The sequence below is a fragment of the Manis pentadactyla genome, chromosome 15, assembly GCF_030020395.1.
Source record: "Manis pentadactyla isolate mManPen7 chromosome 15, mManPen7.hap1, whole genome shotgun sequence".
Taxonomy (NCBI): domain Eukaryota; kingdom Metazoa; phylum Chordata; class Mammalia; order Pholidota; family Manidae; genus Manis; species Manis pentadactyla.
In genome coordinates, this window is record NC_080033.1 from 44,602,266 (window position 1) to 44,627,241 (window position 24,976).

General features: G+C 37.8%; 2 protein-coding genes across 3 annotated transcripts in view; both read left to right on the forward strand.

Moving 5' to 3' along the window:
* Positions 1–18,719, forward strand: part of LPCAT2 (lysophosphatidylcholine acyltransferase 2) — a 65,498-nt gene extending 46,779 nt beyond the window's left edge. For both annotated transcript variants that reach the window (XM_036881020.2, XM_057493283.1), the window contains 3 exons: positions 9,258–9,356; positions 13,728–13,863; positions 16,774–18,719. In XM_036881020.2, the coding sequence (XP_036736915.1) occupies positions 9,258–9,356; positions 13,728–13,863; positions 16,774–16,955 (417 nt within the window). In that variant the 3' untranslated portion in view covers positions 16,956–18,719. The remainder of the gene's footprint in view (positions 1–9,257; positions 9,357–13,727; positions 13,864–16,773) is intronic.
* On the forward strand, positions 2,282–3,310 carry CAPNS2 (calpain small subunit 2). The gene has a single exon (XM_036881022.2). It carries the CDS (start codon positions 2,388–2,390, stop codon positions 3,135–3,137), a length of 750 nt encoding a protein of 249 aa, XP_036736917.2. The 5' UTR covers positions 2,282–2,387; the 3' UTR covers positions 3,138–3,310.
* Positions 18,720–24,976: the final 6,257 nt, after the last annotated feature.

Below are 24,976 nucleotides of genomic sequence, written 5' to 3' on the forward strand. Positions count from 1 at the left end.
CTAAATTTTACATGGGCCTCAAGGGCTTCTGAATAACCAAAACAATCTCAAAGTTGGAAGTCTCACACTTCCTGATTTCAAATTTTACTACAAAGCCACAATAATCCAGTGTGGTACTGGCATAAAGACAGATATATAAACCAATGGAATAGAATAGAGAGCCCAGAAATAAACCCATGTGTGTGTGCACTGAAATGATTTTCAGCAAGTGTATGAAGACCATTCAATGGGGAAAGAGCAGTTTTTTCAATAAATGGTGCTGGGAAAACTGGACAACTACATGCTAAAGAATGAAGTGTACCTGTGTCTTATGCCATATATAAAAATTCAGAGCGGATCAAAGATCTAAACATAAGAGCTAAAACTTATTTAAAAGAGCTAAAGCTGTTATATTTTGTCTATGACAAAACCATTGGGGAAAAACTTTGTGACTGCATTTCTCATTGATTTCTTGGATATGACACCAAAAGCATAAGCATCAAAAGAAAAATTAGATAAATTGGACTACATCAAAATTTTAAATGTTTGTGAATCAAAGGATATTATCAACAGAGTGGAAAGGCAACTCATGGAGTGGAAAAAATATTTGCAAGTCATATACCTGATAAGAGGTTAATATCCAGAATTTGTAAGGCACTATAACAAAACAGCAGCAGAACAAAATAAAAACTTTAAAAATGGGCAAACAACTTGAATAGGTATTTCTCCAAAGAAGACATACATATGACTCACAGGTAAATGGAAAGGTGCTTATTAGGGGAATACAAATCAAAACTACAGTGAGATACCACCTCACACCCATAAGGATGGCTACCAGCAAAACAAAACAAAAAACAGAAAATAAGTGTTGGGTAGGCAGTGGAGAAATTGTGCACTGTTGATAAGAATATAAAATAGTACACCATTGTGGGAAACAGTATATTTTTAAAAAATTAAAAAGCAGATTACTGTATGATCCAGCAATTCCCCCTCTGGGTATATAGCCAAAAGAACTGAAAGCAGGGACTTGAACAAATATTTGTATACCCATGTTGACAGCATTACTCACAAAAGCCAAAAGGTGGGAGCAACCTAGGCATGTACTAATGGATGAATGGATAAACCAAATGTGTTATATACACATGATAGAATATTATTTAGTTTTTAAAAGTTTGTAATTTCTGACACATACTACAATGTGGCTGAACCTTGAAGACGTGCTAAGTGGAATAAGCCAATCACAAAAGGGCAAAGACTGTATGATCCCTCTCACGTGAGATACTCAGAGCAGTCAAACTTATACAGACATAAAGTAGAAGGGTGGTTGCCAGACCAGCCGGAGGAGGGAACAGGGAGTTATTGTTGAATGGGCACAGAGTTTCAGTTTTGCAAGATGAAAACATTTCTGGAGATGGGTAATGGTGATGGTTGCACAACAATGTGAATGTACTTAACGGCCACTGGCCTGGTCATTTAAAAAGGGTTAAGATGGTAAATTTCATGTTATAAGTATCTTACCACAGTTTTAAATGTTCTAATTAAAAATTTTAAAAACAAGATACAGAAAAGTATATACTTTGTAGTTCCATGTACTTAAGGTACAAAAATGAAGCTGTGGTGTCAGATGTCAGGATGGTGATTAACCGTGGGAAAGGTGAGTAACTGGAAGAGACATGAAGAGGCTTCTGGGATGCTGGCAATGTTCTTTGTCTGATCTGGGTGTTATGACATGGGTGTGTACAGTTTGTGAAATTCTTGGAACTATACGTTTGTGATTTGTACCATTTTCTATATGAATGTGACTCTTCATAAAAGATTTCAAAAATGTAGATCATGAGCCCCACAGCAGACTACATCACAATCTTTGGGGATGGGACTGGGGACACTGCATTTTTAAGATCCCGCCTTCCAAGTTTTTCTTAACATGAGAATCTTTACTAAAGGAAGAAGATTAGGTAAATGTCCTTCCAGTGCCCAAGAATTGTTCAATTTTGTTCTAACAATAAATATTCCTTAGAAAAGAAATTCTTGCTATCCTGGAGTCATTTCCCATCTCCTGTTAGGAAAATGCATGATATATTTTAGATGCTGAGAACCAAAAAAATCAATGACATGCGGAAATGTATAATTTAAGATACTATACTTTAAAATACTTATTCTAATTTGCCATACATGCCATAACTTATGAATATTTTATTGAGGCTCTCTAAAAATGACAGGTGCTAGGACCTAATGGACTTCAGGCACCTTCAGTAGGAGGCGAACATCACACCTTGGGCGTGGTGCCATGGAAGCAGGTACAGAAAAGCCAGTTCTTCCACATGTAAGCTACTTAGATTCCATTTCTGCTCTCTTCATACCATCTCCAAGGTATCAGCAGCTTTACATTTGCTTGTTAAACCTGAAGCATGTTTCTTGCAAAGGCTTTATTGGAAGGAGCAGATCGAGGTCTTGGAGAAGCTCTTGGTGGCCTTCTTGGACGAGGCGGTCAGAGAAGAGGAGGAGGAAGAAGAGGAAATATTGGAGGGATAGTTGGAGGAATTGTGAATTTTATCAGCGAGGCTGCAGCAGCTCAGTATACCCCAGAACCGCTTCCCACACTGCAACATTTCACTAATGTGGAGGCCAACGAAAGTGAGGAAGTTAGGCGGTTTCGGCAACAGTTTGCACAGCTGGCTGGACCGGACATGGAGGTGGGTGCCACCGACCTAATGAATATCCTCAACAAAGTCCTTTCTAAGCATAAGGATCTGAAGACCGACGGCTTCAGTCTTGACACCTGCCGGAGCATTGTATCTGTTATGGACAGTGACACCACCGGGAAGCTGGGCTTTGAAGAATTTAAGTATCTCTGGAACAACATCAAGAAATGGCAGTGTGTTTATAAGCAACACGACAGAGACCATTCCGGGTCTCTGGGAAGTTCTCAGCTGCGGGGTGCTCTCCAGGCAGCAGGCTTCCAGCTAAATGAACAACTTTACCAAATGATTGTCCACCGATATGCCGATGAAGATGGAAATATGGATTTCAACAACTACATCAGCTGCCTGGTCCGCCTGGATGCCATGTTCCGTGCCTTCAAATCTCTGGATAGAGATGCAGATGGCCTGATTCAAGTGTCTATCCAAGAGTGGCTGCAGCTGACCATGTACTCCTGAAGTGGGCGCTGAGGAGTCAGGACCCTCCCTAGAGGTCAGGACGGCCGCATGCCTCGCCGTGCCGTCTTCCCCATCCACCAGCTGTCCTTTCCTGACGAGCTCTTCTACAAACTGGCAAAGTTCTGAATTTGTGCTGCCCTTTGCTGCTTAATTAAAACACATTGTTCATGAAACATGTTCTGAGTGGTTTGTATATCAGCTTTTTGAGATACTGGATTTTTATGGACTTGTATATGTGATGGCGGGGTGCGGGGTGAAGCGCCAAAGGAGTAGGTTTTAATAGGTCATTGCTTGTTTGGTGAATGAATCCCAAGGAGCTGGAAATTTGTTGTTAAGAATGAAATTTTGAAAAAATCCTGAAATAAATCAAGAAAACACTCAGGAGATATATTGTTCCCTTTTAAAAAGGTGAGGAGGAAGGAAATCCAAAATCTGTTTTTCTCTTAATGTCACATCTGGGCTTTCCATTATGTAAAAAAAAGAAAAGTGCTTTCCTGAAATCTATTTAACTATACAGAAACAGGTTCAGAAATGTGAAATCAAGCAATTTCATATAAGGGTAGTACTTTTTTTAAACAAGCAACTATCTAAAATTGGAGAATTCTTTAGTCCTGTTACTCTAGTGAAATAAGCATGTAGCAATTTTGTTTCATTTTGATACGTTTGTAAAGAGGGTCAGGGTATTAGGGAATGAAAGGTTGTACCCAGGGTCCAAAATGTCTCTGGCTGCCTCAATGAATCAAAATGATCACTCTTACATGTACTTCCTGCAAAATCAGGCATGCCCAGCTAATATTAGCCAGCTCTTGTCATATCTTGTCCTGCCTCAGAGCAAGAAAGATTCTTTAGTTCCTCTTTGAAAACTGCAGGCAGGAAAAAAGTAAACAAAGAAAAAAAAAGAAAGCTTACATAAATGATAATCAGTTATTTGGTATATAAAGCAATATAAATAAATATAAATATTGCTGACTCTATTACAGTGGTTCTCATCCCTGGCTGCAATTTACACTCACTGGGAGAGATCTTTTCGGAATACTGATACTTGAGTCCCACTCCAAATGAGTTAAATAAGAATCTTTAGAGGTGGGGCCCAGAGATGAGTCTGTTTAAAGGTCCCCCAGGTGATTCTAGTGAAAAAACCATGACTGACAGCCACTGCTTCAAAGGAAGGCTGTCTCACAGTGTCTTTCAAACTGGTCTCAGCCAAAACGGAGGCCCAGCAGGAGAATCAGTGCCACCAGCGTCCAGGAGAAGGGAGGTAGGAGGACTGAGAAACTACCACCCCAAATCTGGGCCAGTGGTATCTTCCCTGTGTAGGACCCTTCCTCGCTTTATCATTTGGATTCAGGTGGTTAAAGAGGGGCCAGCAGAATCCAGAATCCCCGGGTGGGCATATGCGGCTAGAGAGGCTGCCTCTGCCTGCGCTCAGTTCACCTGTCTGCTATTTAATTGGTTTCTATCCCTCCTGCTTCTTCGGTTTTGAATGCATTCCTTCTCTCCCAGGCTACTTCGGATCCTCCTGAGCTTGAAGACTTATTTTTCCTTCCTCTTTTGACGCATTTAGAGGAAAACTTAACTATGGACCTGATGTGACTGGCCTGTTAACAGCCCACAGCTGCCTGTGAGAAATCCCCAGTGAAATTAGAAGGGGTTGGCATTTGGCCTCTTTGTTCACCACCATCACCATCATATAATATTTATGGAACACCACATATAATTCTGCACTGAGCCAAGTGCCGAGACCACATCCACTTTCCTTGAGGAACTTGTAATTTAAGCTTGGTCTGGTCTGCTACTCAGCCCAGGTATGGTTATATAAAGAATGAGGTTGCTGCCAGCAACCACACATTCCTATCAGGATCTCTATTTTAGAATAAGCCCTCTAATATCTCAGGCATGGGTGTAGGAATGTAGCCAAGAGGGGAAAGCTGCCAAGGTGACTTTTAAGGTCTCAAACATTGTGTATAATTTAACCTTTCCACATGATGGTTGTGAAATGGACAAGATAGCCACACTCTTCTTCCCTCACTTCATTTTAAATATTTTATGAAAGTTAAGACAGTTACCTTACACTCAGGGTGGTATTAAGTGTTTCTCAAGCACTTTAAGGGATTACCTACTTTTATGATTCTTTCCCTGAATGCACAGGGCAAAACATCCCTCAGCTACCTCAGTTTCTTTCCCATTCTCTTCTGAATTTGTGTAAAATTTGTGCAAATAATCCCAGTCATTAGAGTGGATGCTAGAACATTCAGTCCAAGTACTGGATTTTTTCAAGTACCCAAATCTTTCGCTTTGTATAGAACCAGTAGCCCAACAAGTGATTGAAATTTCTTAGTTTTCATCCAATAGTTGACATTTTAAAGCACATTTTCAATGTATTTACCTGATAATATTTTTTAAAATTTTGCTACATCTAAATGGGAAATTACTTAAAGCCTTAAAAGTCTTTGATTCATATAACCCCATCCCATTAGTTTATAAAGGTTTTAACATTAAGCAATATAACCAATGTAGTTAGTTGAAAATAATACTAAGTGATTTTTTTAAATATGTGAAGTTGCACTGTCTACTTGTTTTTTAATTTCAAAATATATCTCATATGGTTTTGACAAATACCTCTACCTTGACTGAACCCATTGAATTCTCTAACCTGTAACCTAGCAGGAAAAAGAATGGTGTGCTCTCTACCTAAGAAAAGTAAACCTCCAAAAGCATTCAAAATTTGTATATCATCTTAAAGGTCACTTTTTTTTTTTCCCCATGCAAGAGATTTTATTATCTGAAAGAGAAAGTGGCTGCCCCAAAGGGAGAGAGAGAGAGAGCGCAGAGAGCAGAGGGAGCAGCGAGAGAGCAGAGAGACAGAGACAGAGAGAGCGAGCTTAAAGGTCACTTTCTAAACATTTTTGAGAAGTATGCGTGTTTTTAGAAGTTGATTTATAGCAACAACCTCCGTGAGAAATATCATCACTAGTATTTCACAACTGACCCATAGTGAGGTCTTAAAAAATATTTGTGGAGGCACCTGCAAGGCACTGATATTCACTGTGCCTATTGACTTTGAAGGGCTTTCAGAATTACTTTTTTTAAATGTTTATTTTTAATGCTAAGTGGATTAAAACTAATTCCTAGAAAACTGGTAACACAATTAGGTACATGGGTAGAAATATGCTCTTAATAAGAATATTCAAGTGAAGAGAATACCTCTTCCCTGACTCTTCTGGAAAACAGAATTTTCTATGAATTTTAATACTCCTTTGGGTTTGTAGAGTATCTTCAAAGACTCAAAGGCTTTTTCTGTTGACTGCTGTGTGGTAGGTTCTGTATTAAGTAAGCATTTAAAAATTATTCTGATGGCATTGATTCTCTCTCATTTGCAGGGGTGTTAGCCATTATATCACTATATTTTCTATCACAAATGATAGAAAAGAGTCCCTATCCTTGGGAGTTTGCTATCATTCAGAACCATATCCTTAAATGTCACAGGACATTAAAAGTTGAACCAAGTATCTGATTCCATAAGAATAGAAATGTTGATATAAATCCAGGTATGTAAAACTTTATGGAACTGATACCTAAAAATCAGACACCTGAAAATCATCCTTTATTCCTTGTGGAATTTTAAATGGACCACGTGTGAACAAGTGGCCCCGAACTTCCTGTGGTCCTGGGAGCCAGTGTAGTGTGACTGTGGGGATGGAAGGCACCATGAGCTCACAGTCCCACCGTCCTCACTTCCATGCTTTTCTGATCCTGCTGACTGCCAGTGAAGGGATGGGGCCCACTACCTAGCATCGCAGCTAGACTCAGTCACCCCTACTTTCTGCAGTGGCTCACTGCAACTCTGCTGTTTCAACTCTGGGCTATCTTGGCCTTCAGATTAGGATAGATTATGAAGAGATCAGGGCCTCCTTCCAGAAAGCTGATCTCTCCCTTTGAAATGTGGTCCTGAAATAATTTTCAAGTCTAGATTTTCTTTTTAAGTTCCTAAGTCTTTCTGAGGAGTTCAATAGGTTTTTAAAGGGAAGAACCACAAATTGGAAGAACAATTTTTATCATGGAACTGATTTGAAATTGAAAAATTAAAGGAGTGTCTTTTGCTGAATATTTTTTTATTATCTGCTTTTGAATACATTTTTGTCAAGCTACTTTAATTTAAATGATTGGGAATTAGGTTGCCTGACTTTTAATTGAAGTTATGGCAATAGTGAATTTTGTGATCTCTAGTAAAACTTATGTCTCAGTTTTTTCATTAGTAAAAATGAAGAGGTTGAATGGATGATTTCTAAGATTCTGTCCAGTTCTGAGTTTCATTATCCTGAATCTGGAACCTTAACAAGTATTATTTTGTCAGTCCAATAATAAAATGTCTTTGAATAATTTCCATCCTCCTTTTTTTTCCTCTTTATGTTACTAAGATGAAAACTTAACAAATTTCTCATGTGATTGATTATCAAGGGTCTACTTTAACATTCTTTTGGTCAGAATCACTCACATATAAGACTGTTAATTAAAATCAGGGGTCCAGAATATCACCTTGTTTTTGTGACTGGCAATAATACTAAGGTCCTTTACATTTCTCTTTCTCCATCTGTAAAATGAGTTATAATGCTTGACCGGTATTACACATAGCGTTTGGTAATATAAATAAAAATTGGATACCTCACAATAAAGATATAACCTAAATTTAAAGAATTATTTGCAGCCATACAATCTAGGATTGTATCTTCCTTGCCCATAGATCACCTTTATATCTATTCTTCAGAACTTCTACTCAAGACTTCTAAATTGCTTCATGGAGAAAGCATTGCAAAAGAAATTTATCTACCTTCAGTAATATAGCCATGGTTCAATAAGCTGTTCAACCTAATGAATAACAGTCCTTCATTAGATAATGAAGAAAATTAAATTATTACTGCTTTTAGTCCCCACCCTGCAGTGAGATAAATTAGTATGGTAGAACTGATTTTTAACTTTTTCCATCTTGGTTGCTTTGAGAAGATGATAAAAGCTATAAAACTTTTCCCTAGAAAAATTTAAATGCAAAACTGCATACCATTTCAGGAGCTTCAACAGCCTCCTGGTTCCCCGGGCTCACCCATGAAACCCCAGGAATGCAAGGCAAAGGGAACACAAAGCAATCCTTGCCCTAAAGAAACTCTTGATGTGGATACTTAGTCACAGTCGACGATTACTCTTATTGATGCCAAACAATCTTTGTTAATCTATCAAGTACTGCACTAGCTTTGTTTTTGTTACTAGTTCATAGTGTATCTTGGAATTCATCACTTGAAGATTTTGCTGCCAAAGTAATTCTAACATGTGGGATTATAAGCATAATGCTTGTTTACCGTTCTCTTTCTTTCCCCCCATTTCATCCCCAGTGTTCCTGTCTAGGTGAGTACTTCACATGTAGGAAGAACTCTGCATTCAGTCAGCCTGGATTGGAATTATCGACCTCTTCTTTCATATTGCCAACACCAAATACCTCCTAAGGTGTATAGATACTAATATACTAGTTAGGTGTAGTTTCCAGACGCTTAGAAGTGCAGGATTTTCTGGGGCCTGATATCATCAAGGGGCCATAGCAGTACAAGTTTACTCACTTGCTCCTGGTTCATTGCACATTAAGCCTGAAAGAAACTAAGAATGTAGCTGCAACTGTTGCCTCAAGTTGTCCTTTTCCTTCCATTTTCTACAAGTAGAGGGTTGCTTAGTGACCCTTCAGTGACCTGTTGATGTTGGCCATTGTGGCAGGGGAACCAACAATGATAGAATGAATGCTGCCTTCCCACCTAGGATGAAAGTCCTTCTGCCTCCCAGAGGGTCTCCCATCAGGGCTGGGCTCAAGAACCCACACTGGGTGCTACAGAATCACTCTAAATGGCCTCAGTGAGAACATGTTTGTATTTATTGCTAAACAGAATTTTTTTCCCCTCTGGATTGGGAACGGGTGGGCCACTTGCTTGCCATTCCATCTCAGTGTGAACTTTTCTCCAGCTAGGCCCAGTGCATGATGATATTGAGCTGCATGGCATACCTGAACTTCTCTGTGTGGGCTGTGATGAATGGTAATTCAGGTAATGGGCCTGCTCATTGATTTCTCCCATCCTGTCACAGAACCACGATGGCAGTATTGACTTCCGCGAGTATGTGATTGGCCTCGCAGTCTTGTGCAACCCTGCCAACACAGAGGAGATCATCCAGGTGGCATTTAAGGTACTGTCAGCCCCACTGAAAGCATCTTGCTTGCCTCGTAAACAAGGGTTGACTCTAAGTGTATTATTTGAAAATCAGTGAATCTGTTACATGAGTTTCTAGAACCGCTGTGACATGTACACAAGGGTAATGTGATTAACACGAGTGCTACTGAGAATAAAGAAAACAAGCATCAGTTTAAGAAAAACAAAAGTCTTTGGAAGCAGCCTAGCTAAGGGCATCTAAATTGAAGAGCAGGTGATTTAACAAATTAGCTTAAAAAATTATTTCTTTTCAGCCTCTCCATTTTGGAGCCTCAAAGTGAGGTTTATAAATAAATACCACCTGTCACTAGTTATCCCAATTCACCATCCAGAAAGTTCTCATCTATCCTTATTTGCCACTCTGCATGTCAGATATTTTAAGTGGTATTTTCCTGATGGAATTAATTTTGTTGTGGTGGCGTCAGGGAAGAATCCTCATAAATGTCCCAAGTTTTAGCCCTCTGTTTTCCTGTAGCACCACATATTTCACAAGAACATCGGGGGTGGGAGCGGAAGGGTGACGGATGAATAAAATCCACAGCCCCAGTCCCCAGAGAACTTGATGGAGGTGTGATCTGTGAGGACTCAGACTCCATTTATCACTTTCATGCCCAAAAGGAAGGGGAAGAATATATTGCCAAACTGTGTTTTCAGTTCTTTTGAGATAAAAAGTGCTTCATCTAGAGTTTAATGGGATGGTCCTTTCCATTTCTGAACTCATATGATCTGCTGTGAAGTAAAAAAAAAAAAAAAAATTTTTTTTGACCTCCCTCCTCATCTCACCAATCTGTGTTTATTGACTCATCACTCGGCTGCTGGTGTTCTCTCTGCTTCCATCCACCACGGCAACCGAGGACCTTCTCTGTTTCCGTTTCCTACTCATAGCTCTTCCTGATGTGCTCCGAAAAGACTGTCCCACTGGTAACTCCAAGTTTGTCTCCCTTTACTATCTAGAAAGACTCCCTTCCTTCAAGTGCCCTTTCTCATATTTTAGAAGCCAGCAGGGATAGTCTCAGGAATGTTCCTGTGTTCCCTCAGTGACAGAGGAGTCCCCAGGCTCACTTTTCAGTTTAAACTGAGTTAACCGCTAGGCCTGTAAAGAACCTCAGCAGCTGAAGCTTAGCAGATGGTCATAAGGCAAAGGCCAACACTTTTTCTAAGTTTAAAACATTCAGCTTTTACAGAGTAACTCATCACAAAACCTAAAATTATACACGTCACCAACTTATTCCAATGCAGATATTTCTGTTTTGTTTGGAGATTGCATGTGTAATTATAAGTTTAGTTGGGTAAATGGTCACTTTTGGTTTACCAATGAAAGACCTGATAGCAAATTTGGCCTTTAATCATGGTAATTATTGTTTTTAAAGAAATCTTCAGATTTTTATCTAACTGAAACCTTGGTTTGGAGGGAGAGGAGGGAGGAAACAAGGACCTAAAACTATAATTAGCTCTCTTTTCAATATGCAAAGGTCACACTCTACATTGATTTTCAACTTTCCTTCTCAGGTGTGTTGATATTTCTGAAAATATCCTGGCACACTTACATTTTTCATTTAGTATATCCTTTTAGGTATGTAGGAGCCATTCACATCCTTTTATTTGGGTAGCATTTCACAGTTAACTTCCCATGTTTGATATCGTTTCATCATCACATGACCTTTACAGGTAGCATATCAGTCAGAGTTCTTTAGTTGTAAACAATAGGCATGGGTTGTGGCTGAGGAGTTGGCTGTAAGGGCAGGGAGGGGGCTCAAAGGAAGACTCAGAAGCAGATAGTGCCTGGGGCTCCAGCTGCAGCACTTGCTGTATACTCTTCCTTGCACCCTACAGTGGGAATGAGGAAACTCCAGCTCTGTTCGTCCTTCAAATTCCAGGGAGGCATCAAATGGTCTCAGGCCATGTGCTTGCTAAGAAAAACAGGTTGTTTTGATTAAGTGTCCCACAGTATTTATGCAATCTATGCAATAGGGAGAAATCATTCCCCCAAAGGACTCTGGGATGTTAAACTTCCTACCAGAGCCAAGAGCATGGGATTTACCTTGGATCTGGGAATTTTGTAGCAGAGAGACTATTGGGAGGGATGAGGAATTGAGGGTTTCAGTGAGGGGAGCAATCTGGGTTAGTCGTGACAAAGGGCAGATGGCGAGGAAATAAAGCCCTCAGTAAGGAGGTGTGAAGGGAACTTATACAGAAATGAGAGCCTCCAAAGCACCAAATGTGGCCAGAATTTAGGCAGTTAGATGAACTGGTTAAGAACTGTTTAGGAATGCAAGGCCTTGGAAGCAGCTTAGAGCCTGTGGGGAAAGGCTGGGACTGAAGCCTGGCAGTTATTATTTGAAGTCCACAGCCCATCAAGAGCCCAGGGCTACATTGTAGTATGTGAATACAAATCCTAATTCACTTTTCACTCTCCAACTATCTCACCACCCACTTAGGGGCTGAGTGGTGGAACAGGGTCCATAAGTCAGGGCTTTCTCAGCCCAGAGGCAGCGAATCAACAACTTAAAATTAATTCTTCTATTTCCACCCTAATGGGTAATTAGAACACTATTCAGTATCTCGTGTTGTTCTTTTCATGAATATCACACCTTGTCTAATGCCCGTGTTTTTCTGCATTTGATCATGTATTTAATCAGAAGTAGACACCTTACCAGCAGGAACTCTGGAACACTGCCTGGGTTTGGGTGCCAGCAGTACCACTTACAGAGTGTGTGACCTTGGGAAAGTCACCTGACTTCCTTGTGCCTCACTTTCTCATCCATAAGATAGGGCTAAGAGTGGCCCCTGCCTTGTGGAAGGCTACTGTAAGAGTTGAACTAGTTAATACGTGTAAGGTGATCTGAATGCTTCTGGCCAGTGCCGGTGCAGTCAGTGCTTATATTATTAAAAGAAGTTAATACACAGGAGAGGATTTTGAATATGAGATATTAATCATCTATTGGCTATCCCTAATTTGTTACTTGACTTTCAGTCTATCTACCCAACTGCCTTTTCTCCTCCACCTGTAAAGACAGTCAGTCTCTCCCATCCCCAGAACAACCTCCTTTTGTGCTTGGCTACAGCCCCATTTATTCCTCCCTTTTATTCCATCATTTCTTTAAAAAGTCCCGGCTTGTTGCCTCCACTGCTCACCATATTCATTCTTTGGTTCCCATTACCATTTGGCTTCCAGTTCCCTGAAACTGTGATCACTAAAGTCAGCCAGTCTCCTAGCTGCCAGACCCAGCAAACTTCCTTACTTCCTGCTTGGCCTTTTTATTGTATTTTACATTGTTGGCCATTTCCACTGTCAGATCTCTTCCTCTTTCCCAAATGCACCCCTTAGCTCCAAGATTCATGCTCTTTTTTTCTGGTCCTCCATCTCTCTAACTACTTCTTCTCAGTCCTTTTTACTAGTTCCTCTGGCCTAAACACATTCAACTCTTGCTCTTCCCAGAGCTCTGCCTTACTCTATACATTCTCTACAGATAAGCTCCACAACACCTGTAGTTTCCATTCTTTTCTGAACTCGTTATCTCCAGCCCCCTTACTCTCCCAAGCTGATATACTGACTCTCTTATGTCCTCCTAGCACCTTCAACTCAAATTTCATCTCCCCAGGTCCAGCTCTTGATTTCACTGGACACCCGCTTGTCCACTCTTAATAAGGCAACCCACCTTAGCCCAGTTGCCCAAGCTACAACATCTCAGCCATTTGCTCTTTTTTTTCCCCTCCCTACAGCCCTCTGACTGACATGCAAGGCCTGTCTTTGCTTCCTTATAAATCCTGTCCCTCCCTCTCCTCCCTGCTTCTCCACCCAAGACTCTTCACTGGTTTCCTGCCTCTAATCCTTTCATCCTTCTTCCCCTAAACCATCCTTCACACTCAGCCCCAAAGAGCTCCCTCCATTCAATGTGGTCACACCACATCCCCTACTATCATAATCCTACAGGGCTAATGAGGCATTCTATATCCATCATGCTCTGACCCCTATCTGGCCTTTGGTGATGGAGCCCCCTACAATCACCTCCCAGTCCTTGTATATTCTTCATGTTCTAAGAGCCAACTCAAATGTCAACTCCTCTGTAAAGCTCTCCCCGACCTCTCTGGACAGGATTCATCTTGTTCTCCACAGGACTCCCATGTCCTTTATACTCCTATTGTCTAGCCCCTATTTGAATTCTCTCTTTTCTCACCACCAAGCCATAGTGTTGTGAGGCCAGTGGAGAACATACTTCCTTCATAGACTTATCCTCAGCCCCAGGCACAGCAGATGTTTGAATTATTAAAGCCTTTATCTTTTAAGAGTATTCCATGTCACTATTGAGGGAGCTCATTCTTATATTTTCTTTTCTTTTTCCTTCAGCTCTTTGATGTTGATGAGGACGGCTGCATAACAGAGGAGGAGTTTTCCACCATTCTGCAGGCTTCCCTTGGAGTGCCTGACCTTGATGTTTCTGGTCTTTTCAAGGAAATAGCCCAGGGGGATTCTGTTTCCTATGGTGAGTAGGCATTTTGGCTCCTGATTCAGTTTACAAGGAGGACAGCCAGACAGTGGATTGACACTCGTAAGAGAGTGTTGTTATAGTAACAAGAATAATAGTAATAATGATGATGATAGTAATATTTACCACGTACTAAGCACTCTTCTAGACATTTTTTATATATTAACTCAGTTAACCATTACGGCAAGCCTCTGTAATCAGTAGGTTTATTGTTATTTTATTAAGATGTGAGGAATTTCAGTTACTTGCTTAAGGTCATCCAGCCAGAGAGTGTCAGAGCCAGGATCAAGAACCAAGGCAGTCTGGCTGTAGAGCCCACACTGCAGACCTCCAGACCTTCACATCTCTCATACCTGCCGCCCCTCCTTGAGGAGGCTTTTCCTCTCTGGCTTTGCTGTGGCCCAGGCAACACTGGGCAAGTTAACCAAATTAAGCTGTAACCACAGTACAGTGATGTGGAATGAGGTTCCAGCAATAATAGTAGTGAAACCATCTGTTGATGTCAGGTCGGCTTATCTTGCCCCATGCATTTCCTTCAGGCTTCAGGGGGATTCTTCATGAATGCCCTCTTCCTTGTAGTAGTCAAAGAGTTTCAGCTTGTTAGCTTTCACAGGATGGAGGAGTTAGAGCATAGACCTCTCTTACTCTGTTTTTAATGACTATCACTTTTGACTGCCCTTTATTCTATTTCAGGTAATTAAATGTCAAGGGAACTTACTATATTGAGTTCATTGAAGGGAGGGAAGGAAGGAAGGGGGAAGGAAGGAAGGAAGGAAGGAAGGGAGGGAGGGAGGGAGGGAGGAAGGAAGGAACAGGAAGTATATACTGAGATAAAACTTACAAGTCATAAACCCCACGTGTACTAATTGTGACCATCTTTCTTTCATAAGTAAGAACTATGAAATTTTGAAAAACTATTTGGAATACCTATCTCAATGGAAGCTAATGCGAAAAATGATTTGTAGGTAGTCACAATTACACCTATCGATTTTAATAATTTTTTAGAAAAGTCTTTGTTTTGTGGAGTTTTGGTCTTTTTAGAATACACAGACTATCTTCATTTCTCTAATGTTATGCAAGTTTACCTTTTTTTGCCAGAATGTTTGAGGTATTTAAGTATGATTTTATATAAGAGGTATTAAAATTCATTAGAATTTGTTGTTTTAAATTAAACTGTTTAAATGTGATCATTTAAATTATTTTCATTCTTGGCTAATTTCCATTAGCCAAATTAATGCCCCAGTTCCACTTATAGCCAGCTCACAACACTTCTTCTAGAAATGTGTTCCTCTTTAATGCCACTGACATCCCCAAAGAGGACAGAGACTGTGATCTTTTCAATAGAGCACAAGTCTTGAAATCAAAGCTCTTGGTTTAGTAGATCAACTCAGCTCTCCTGCTCACTTATCTTAGAAGTCACTTAGGCTCTCTGTGTCTCCATCATTGAAACAGACTCATGCAGATGAACCTTTATTTTGGATATTAAGAAAGAACAATCATACCTCGCCTGTTTTGGAAATAAAAAGTGGTCTATTAATGCAAAATGATGTTGCGGTTGTACAGAATGATTAGGGCTCACTCTGATGACTTCCTCATCCCTGAGACCTATTTTTATCTCAAGAGTTGTGAGGTAATCTAATGTGCTGTGAAGTAGACTCTTAGTTATCAGAGGTTTTTTTAAAAAAATTAATGGATAAAAATAAAATATTGGGTTAAAATCCTTTTATTAAAGAACAAAATAGCAAGCTGACTCAAAGACTATCAGCTCAATAAAGTTTTCTCCATCCAAACTGAAGAAGACAGAGAAACTTCAAAATTGAGGGTAGCATCATATCTCAGAAACTCCAGATTATTGGAAGTTTGACATTTCAAACTCTCATGGTTAACTTAGTAAGCCTTCTATACCCCTACCTCAGTTCCTAAATCGGAAACTCCTGGGATAAAAAGAAATGCACTGCTCAGAGGTCTTGTGATCTGTTTATTATATATTGAACACTCTACTTGCCTTTATTGATCCTAAGTCAGGGCTCAGCTTTTCCAGACTGTGTAGGTCTATACCAGAGTTAAGGGTTAAATTCGTTTTAAAAACCAGTAATAGAAAGTCCTGGGTAATAGAATTTCTTAAACATGTTTTTATTACAAAAGCAATAAAAATACAGAAAATGTAATAAAACATAAATGTGGAGCATGATGAAAGTTTATAAAGTGAGCACTTATGTAACTACCGCTCAGGTCAAGAAATAAAGCTTTTCAAGGACTTAGAAACCCCCGAGTGCCTCTTCCTAATCACAAGCCCTTTTGCTCTTAAAGGAGAGGACTACTGACTTGACTTTAAAAGGAATCTCTATCATGCTTTAGTGTTACACCACAAAAGTACGCATCTTTAAATACTGCCTGTGGTTTTTAATTTTATATAATGGACTCATACCATATGTGCTCTTTGTATCTGGCTGTTCTCATTCAACATTCTGGTTTAAAGATTCATCCACGTTGTTACAATACAGCTGTTCATTCATTTTCATTGCCATATAGCATTATGTTCCGTGAATATGCCACCATTTATTTCTCTATTTCTACTGTTGACAAACCTTTGCGTTGTTTCCATTTGTTTCCTATTATGAATAGTGTTGCTATGGACATTCTCATACGTGTCTCCCAGAACACAATGTGTACATATTTCTCTAGGTTATATGCCTTGGGATAGAATTAATGGATCCTAGAGTATGTATAGCTTCTACTTGACTAGAAAATGGAAAGACTGTCTTCCAAAGTGGCTGTATAATTTACGAGAGCTGAGTAAGAGGATTTTGCAATAATTGTATTATTAAGGTCATGTATTAGTCTGCATCATACTGAAAGAAGATTCACCTCAATTTATTGGATTTTTTGTTTTTGCTCCTCTTTTAGAGGAATTTAGAGGTTTTGCCCTAAAGCATCCGGAATATGCTAAGTTATTTACAACCTACTTGGACCTTCAGGCGTGCCATGTGTTCTCACTACCGAGGGAAGTCCAGGCCACTCCCTCCGTCGCCAGTAATAAAGTCAGCCCTGAAAATGACGAGAGCACCTCAGACAAAAAAGATGACTGACATTTCCCAATCAGGAAAATGCAGGGACCTTTACCTGTAATTGTAAAGGCATTTATTAATAGTATTTTTAATGTAATTGTTGGGCAATAATGATGTTTAATGGAAAGCTTCTTTATAAAAGTGATAGATTTTCTTATGAAAATGCTTTTATTTACATTTGTGTATCAAGTAACATTCCTTTTCTTCTATGTTATGCTATATTGATTGGGTTACTGGTGATAAATATGTTTTTATGGATTTTCCCATTTAATTTGCATATCCAAATGAATGAGATGGTCTCACATACTGATAAGCATTGATCAACACTGTGAAGAGTTTAAAAAGTATCCATACTTTTTAATCTACTTCTCTCTAAAGAAATAAAGTAATATTCTATTGCCTTTCATCCTTCCCATTCTGGAAATAGGAATGAAGAGTCCAAGGAACATTGCAGAATCTTATACCTTTAACTTCACAGATTTATTTTTTTCCACTTCCTCTTCAGTTTCTCGGCTCACTGAATGGGTGGATTGGAAGGGAGAGGTCCAAACTCATACCCTCTTTAGTATGCCTCTTGACTGCAGATTTCCTTAACCACCTTCTAAGGAAATCATGTGATTTTGCAGGACCTACAGATTTAGAACATTTTCTTAAAGACAAGGCCCATGGCCAAAGGCTGTGGGAATTGCCTTTATTGTAAGTGACATTGATTACCTAAGGAGAAAATGAACGGTTGCCAGAGTTTAGTTTGAGTTGAATAGTTCAGAATGCAGTACCTGCCTAATAAATGATTCAGATTTGCTCCATTTATATATTAGAATTAATATATTTTATCATCCAAGTGAGAATTTCATTTTAATAAGTGTCCTCATATTTCAGAGCTTGTCTGAAATATCTATAGGGAAAACTCAAAACGTTCCAAAGTATCACGAAAAGCTAGGAAACCCAAAACCCTACTTAAGAGGAGACCACAGTTTAACCCCCAGACAGGATCTAAGAGTGGTATCTTTCCTTTAGGTTAAGCAGTAATTTCCCTCAAATGCCATTGTTATTGTATGTCATACAGATGCATATTGTTAATATCACTTAATGTTTGAAATCTTGAACAAAGAGCCAATTTATTAATGTAATGTATAAAAAGAGTTGGTTCGTTTCTGCATTCAGTCTCTGAAATCAAACTCTTTGTCTTGGCTATGTTTCTGATTGGTGAGTCATCCCCAGACTAATTTTTTAAAGCCATTTTTGAAGTTGAGAAGTCCCATAAGAGGCATTGGAATTTATATTTAATTAAGAGTCATGATTTCAAACTAGTTTTACATATTAAGCAGTTAATGTTCCATTTAATGACTAAATATGTGTTTAAATAATTGCTTACTAAAAAGTTTCATTCTTGAGTACCTATAATTGTTTGCTTTTTTATATGTCTTAAAGCTATTTAGACAAAGCATTGAATGAGATGAAAACAATTGCTTAAGTAATTAGGATAGTACAGATTTACAAGTGTCTATCATATGAAATTGAATGTATGTAATACCCAGGTGTCATGATTGTTCTTTATCCTAGAAAAGCCATGTTAATCCTATTAATCATGAAAAATTAGCATTGTAAATTAAAAGCTTTTTGTGAGGCTCTTGAAAGTGATCCCATTTTTTTCCTGCTTGAAAATAATATTTTATGCTCTTTAAGTCATCTTCTGCCAATGTAATATTCCTATTTTATTATGTTACTGAATAGAAAAACTTGCTACATAAAATTCTAGGCAATTAAATAATTCTGGTTTTGCAATCTTGTCTCAAATGTAATATACCTTTTTTAAATGGTTTGAATATAAGTTTGCATACTGATGAATGTGATTAATCCTTTTTGTTTGCATTTAGGCTTTATGAAGTGTCAAACATGATTTTACTCTAATGAAAAAACTCAAATTTTAGCCAAAGTAGCAATAGCTAGTATTCCTAAAGAAATTGGCTTTGACTGGTGGGGTATGTGTAATAACACAAGTCATGACCATTAGTATATTATTACAGACTCTACTTAAGTCATCTTAACAAAGATTCCCGTCAAAGAGGGTTTTCCCCCCTCAGAATTTAAAGTAAGGAATTAAATTTCACTTAATCAATTAAATGTACTATGGTTTTATATAATAGTTTGAAAATAAATAAGTTGCTCTTTGAAATAAATACTAATCCTAAATCCTATAAACCATAAAAATTTCGATCAAAGTAGTTCTGTTAAGGATAGTGACATACTAAATGTTTAGAGGCAAGTTGCTTGCATTATGTATATTTAATTCTCATCTGCCACTGCCTTTAGAGTTTTGGAAGGCTAGCTAGTAATGGAAATGTAGTGGATATTTAAAACAGAGACCTCCTTCCTTTCCAAAGACGTGTGGTCTGCTGTCTGTGTGAAGGACAGCAGTGTGGAGATCTGATTCCCGGATTCAGGATTCCTCCCCTTCAGAGTGTTACAAATCCAAGGTGGTTAATTGCAGTTAATTGATGCTCCAAGAGGGGCATTGACTGTACCTAAACAGGTGGGCTCCCTACCACAAAGACGCTTGTGTATTTGTTTTTAGATAGCAATCACTAAAGAGGATAAAAAGATACTAGTAAGAAACCATTCCCTAGGCAAGCAGACATATTTACAATCCTTTGTTTTTCTTTTCTGTTCGCTTAGGTGAACTTTTCAGTTTTTTAAAAAATTGTTATGCCGATGAGTTTTAAAGCATTGCTATGTTTAGGCATGCAGGAGGTGAAGGCCCTCACAGAGTTCTTGACATATATCCAATATACATATCACAAACTTCGGTAAATAGGGTAATAACCTGAGACCTTTTGTCCTTTTTACCCCATGTAATGTAACTTGTTTCTAGGTAAGTCTCCCTTCTGATAATCTTCTCAGGTATCTATGTAAGAACCAGCACATTCTAACAAATTGTGTCCAATACATTTTGATACCAGCTTGCTATTTTTTCCTAACATGGTAACCTTATCATTTTCTTATAAAAGAATCTCTGTATATTAGAAAATTTAAAAAGTACAGAAAGGAAAAAAAATCATGTTTACTTCCACCACCCAAATTAACTATTATTAATTTTTTGGCACATTTTATTTCACCCTTTTTTCTAGATATTCTTACACTCTCAAGATAAAAATGAATATGGTATTTTACATCCTACTTTTTCACTTGCAATGTAAGATTTTTTCAATTTTCCAATGTCATAAAATTCTCTGTAAATGTAAATTAAAAAAAATATATCTAATATTCCTTCATATAGTTACAATGCATGTATCACTCTTCTCATATTGAGCATGTGAGTTTGATTTTCATTTTGGGACTATAAAAAATATCCAACTCAATATTCCATAATAGTTCATAATTAGGGACAGTTTGCTAAGCAATGTATTTATACTTCCTGAGTTCCAAAATGAAAAATTTAGTAAAGGTTTTATAATTATTGAAGTTTGTTTTAAACTAATCTTATTACAAGAAAAGATTTATCCTAGATTACATAGACTGTAGTAATTTTAACTTCATATCCGAGTTAACAGGTTCATGTCTTTTAAAGGTAAGTTCTTTTAAAAAATATTTTTCCCATTGTAAAAGTAACAGATTTACTAATTATTACAATAACTAATAATCTGGAGTGCTTACTATGTATTATTTACATATAGCTGCATTATTTACATATAGCTACCTGATTTATAGAATTTAACAGATTTAGCATCTGCCATATATTTGCCTACATGTGGGTTCCAGATACCAAACTTTGACTTAGTTTTTAAAAGAAAGACAGGTGGTTCAAAATGGTTCTGAGCAGTGGTTGAGATAGGAAAAGATTGGTGAAACAGCCTAGCAAGGGTGACACTCCTGACCCTCTTCCTTGTGGCCCGGTATAGGTCAGTGGAAAGCCCTAAAACCTTCCTGTACAAATAATCCAAGTCATTGTAAACCAAAGGCTTGGTCCTCACGATTCCTCCATCATCTGTTTTCTTTGTGGGTGATGGTAGAGCATGAATTCTCCACTTCTTATGGGTCCCTCTGTTGCAATGGCCTTTTCAGTCACATCTCTGTTCTCAGAGTAAAGTATATGATCGATAAAGTAAAGGTTGAGGAAACCGAAGTCTAAGTTAAAGTTGGAATATCTAGGACCTTTGTTCTAACTTGTGGAGGAGCCGCATTGCTGTTCTCCCAGCTCATGCGTTTGCCCTCCTGTATGTTCTCTTGCCATACAGAAAGCACAGAAAGTGATCATTTTAAAGCATCAATCAGGTATCAATCCTCCAGTAAAAGGCTACCCATTGCAATTTGGATAAAATCCCAAATATTCAACCTGGCCTGCAAGGCCTTACATGGTCTGGCCCCTAACTACAGCCTGCATCGCAACCGCCTCCAACTACTCCCCCACTGAACACCCGCCAGCCAATCTTTCTTTTCCTCAAATTGGCTAAAGCCCCTGCAAGCTTCAGGCGCTCTGTGCTGCTGTTCCCTCTGGCTAGAATGTTCTTTCCCGAGCTTTCTCTTCATTCAGACTTTAAAAAACCAAAGCAGCTTTATCAAGATATGACTCACATACCATACATTTCACCATCAAAAGTTATTTTAATATAGTCTATTCTAGAATATTCACAGAGTTGTGCAACCATCACAATTTTATTTTTTACTTCATTCAGATTTGAAATCAATGTCATATCATGAAATTGGAATCCTCCACGACCTAATCAAAAGCACCTGCTCCATCTTTAGACATTCTCAATCCTTATACCCTTTTTGTTACTGCACTTGAACTTCTGTGAAGTTATTTGTTTATATGTTTATCATCTGTTATTCCTAGCACTTAGAAGGTGTGCCTCACACATAGTAAACACTTGATATTTGGTGAATAAATAATGGTATCGTCTTTCATTTAGTGTGGATTGCATTGTATTAGAATAGAGGTCATCTTTACAATGGACTTGAAAACCTGGGATTATGATTCCTAAACCTCATAAAGAAATTAAAATTCAAAAAGGTCTTATCACTTGCTTGGAGTTTCATAGCTGGTGGGTACCAGGGCTGAAATTCAAATCCAAGGCAATCTGGCTCAGAATAAGAGGACTTGAACCCATAAAATAACTATTCCATGACAGGTTTCAGGTTCCAGAAACATGGAAACCAGATGATCTGAGAACCCTCTAGCCCCCAAGCCCATAGAATGCTGAACAAATTATCACAAACATATTTGAAATGTGTAACTGAGTATGCAGATACTAAAGGAAATTCTCAGGGCCACAAATGAAAAGGGAGTTAACCAGAACTGTGTGAAGGCATGAATGGTACAGGTGACCTGTGGACACTTGTCAGTCTCAGTATCAAAGGGGCTTAGTATTTTGTGGCTGTGGGAGATCAAAGACAAGGTTTTTAATATGAGGTGGGGATTTGGAACTAAGTGGCTATAAAGAGTGAACTAAGGACCACTGGTGGCGATGAAAATGTTTTGTATCTTGTCAGTATCTGTGTCAGTATCCTGGTTGTCATATTGTATAATAGTTTTGCAAGATGTTACCACTGGGGGAAACTGGCCAAGGGTACACAGGCTGTATTATTTCTCACAACTGCTTGTGAATCTACAATTATCTCAAAATAAAAAGATCAATTTTCAAAAACTCTAGGAAAATTGAGAAACAACTTTAGAAATTTAAGAGGGGGCACAATTCCATATTTGAAAAGAATTTTAAAATCTTAAAAGAATACTATGAAACACATTCAGTATATTTGAAAATTTAGGTCAAATGAATAGGTTTAGGAAAAATCTAACAAATCTAAGGAGAAGAAGAAAGCCTGAATAGCTGTATAATCACTGTAGAAATTTAATTCGTAGCTTAAAATCAACTCTCCAGAATAACCCCAAGATGGTATTATAGACAAGTTTTAAATGTTCAAGACATAGATAACCCCAATAAAAGAAATTTTATTTACTTCAACTGAGAAAAATAGCGATATCAAAACTCAGCATGGTAAATATGAAAATGGTCAGTAATTATTCTACTTCATGTATAAATATAGATTCAGTTACCAAATACAATCCAACAATGTATAGAAAAATTAATTCATCATCAAGTTGGACTTACTCCAGGAAGGCAGGGATGCTTTGATATTAGAAAAATTTTAATGTAAGTGAATAGTGCATTACTTTCCTATTGCTTCTACAACAAATTACCACAAATTTAGTGGTTTGAACAATGGAAATTTATTATCTTATTCTGGAGGTCACTGGGTCTCACTGGGCTAAGAGCGTGGTGTCAGCAAGGCTGCATTCCTTCCTTCTGGGGGCCTTAGGGGAGAACTTTTTCTTGCCTTTTGCAGTTCTAGAAACTGCCAGCATTCTTTGGTGTGTGGCCTCTGACTCCATTTTCACAGCTACCAAAGAGATGACCACTGTTTTAATTTCTGTCACTGTAGATTAGCTTTGTTCTATAAATTGATATAAATGAAATGATAAGGTATATACTTTAAGTACATGAAGTATGAACTCTTTGATGTTCACTTTCTTTTTCAAAATGTATCAGATTCATTTATCTCTGTTGGTGCATACTATTATGTGATAGAATTCCATTGTAATAATATACCTCAATTTCTGTATCCATTCTCCTGTTGAAAAGACATTTGAGTTGTTTTGAGTTTTTACTATTATGAATAAAGATGCTTTGAATATTCATTTACAAGTCTTTAGTGGACGTATGCTTTCACTTCTCTTGAAATATGTGGGAGTAGAATTGTTCGGTCACTGAGTAACTATAGGTTCAGTTTTATAAGAAACTGCAAAACGTTTTTCCCAAAGTAGCTATACCAAGTTACATTGCCATCAACAATGGAGAAGAGCCTTGATTGCTCTGCATGTGTCACTAGCATTTGGTGGTACCAGTATTTTTAATTTTATAAATTGTATTTTTCAAGGAATTTATTGATTTTTATCTAAGTTGAATTTATTGCAATAAAATTGTCCCCAATATCCCTGTATTACCCTTTTGATGTCTTAGTGATAGTCTCTGTCTTATTCTTAACATTGGTAATATGTGTTTTCTCCTTTAGCAGAATGTTTATGCTTTTTTATTAATAGGTTTATTCGTTTTATTGTTTCAAATAATCAACATTTCACTTTGTTAATGATAACTGTTGCTTATCTTATTTTCAATTGATTTCTGCTCCTTATAGTTTCTACTTTTAGTTTTGGTTTTCATTTTCTCATATTTTTTCTAGCTACTTAATGTGGATATATGGATCATTGACATTCAGTCTTTCCTTTCCTACATAGGCAATTAAATCTATAAATTTATCTCTAAGCACTCTTTAACTGCTTCCCACAAATGTTGTATTTACATTATAATTCAATCCCCAATATTTTCTAATTTCCTTTATTATTTGCTCTTTGATTCATAGGTTATTTAAAAGTCCATTATTTAATTTAGAAATGTTTGGGGCTATTTTATATTTCTTATTTTCATTCAGCATTATAGCTCCATTTATACCCCAATTCTTTGTGCTATTATTGTCACATATATTACATCCATATTATTATAAGCTCAGCAACTTTTTATAATTTTTGCTTTAAAGGATCATGTCTTCTAAATAAAGTTAGAGGAAAAATATAAATACAGGCTTTTATATTTATTTACATATATACTATTTCCTCTGTTCTTTATTCCTTCCTGTATACTTGAGTCACCATCTGGTGTCTTTTCTCTTCAATCTGAAGAACTTCATTTAACATTTCATGTAATGCAGTTTTATTTGGGAAAAATTCTCTGTCTTCATTGATCTGAAAATGTATTTAATCATCAGTTTTGAGACATAGTGTCACTGAACATATAATTCTTTATTGACAGGTATTATTTAATACTATAAATATATCTCTTCCATTGTATTCTGGCCTCCATTATTTCTCCTCAGAAGTTAGCTGTCGTTTATATTATTGTTTCCCTGTATGTGATCTGTCCTCACACTCAGACTGCTTTCCGTCCTGGAAGGTTGACCAGTGTAGACTACATTTCTCTTGCTCTTCT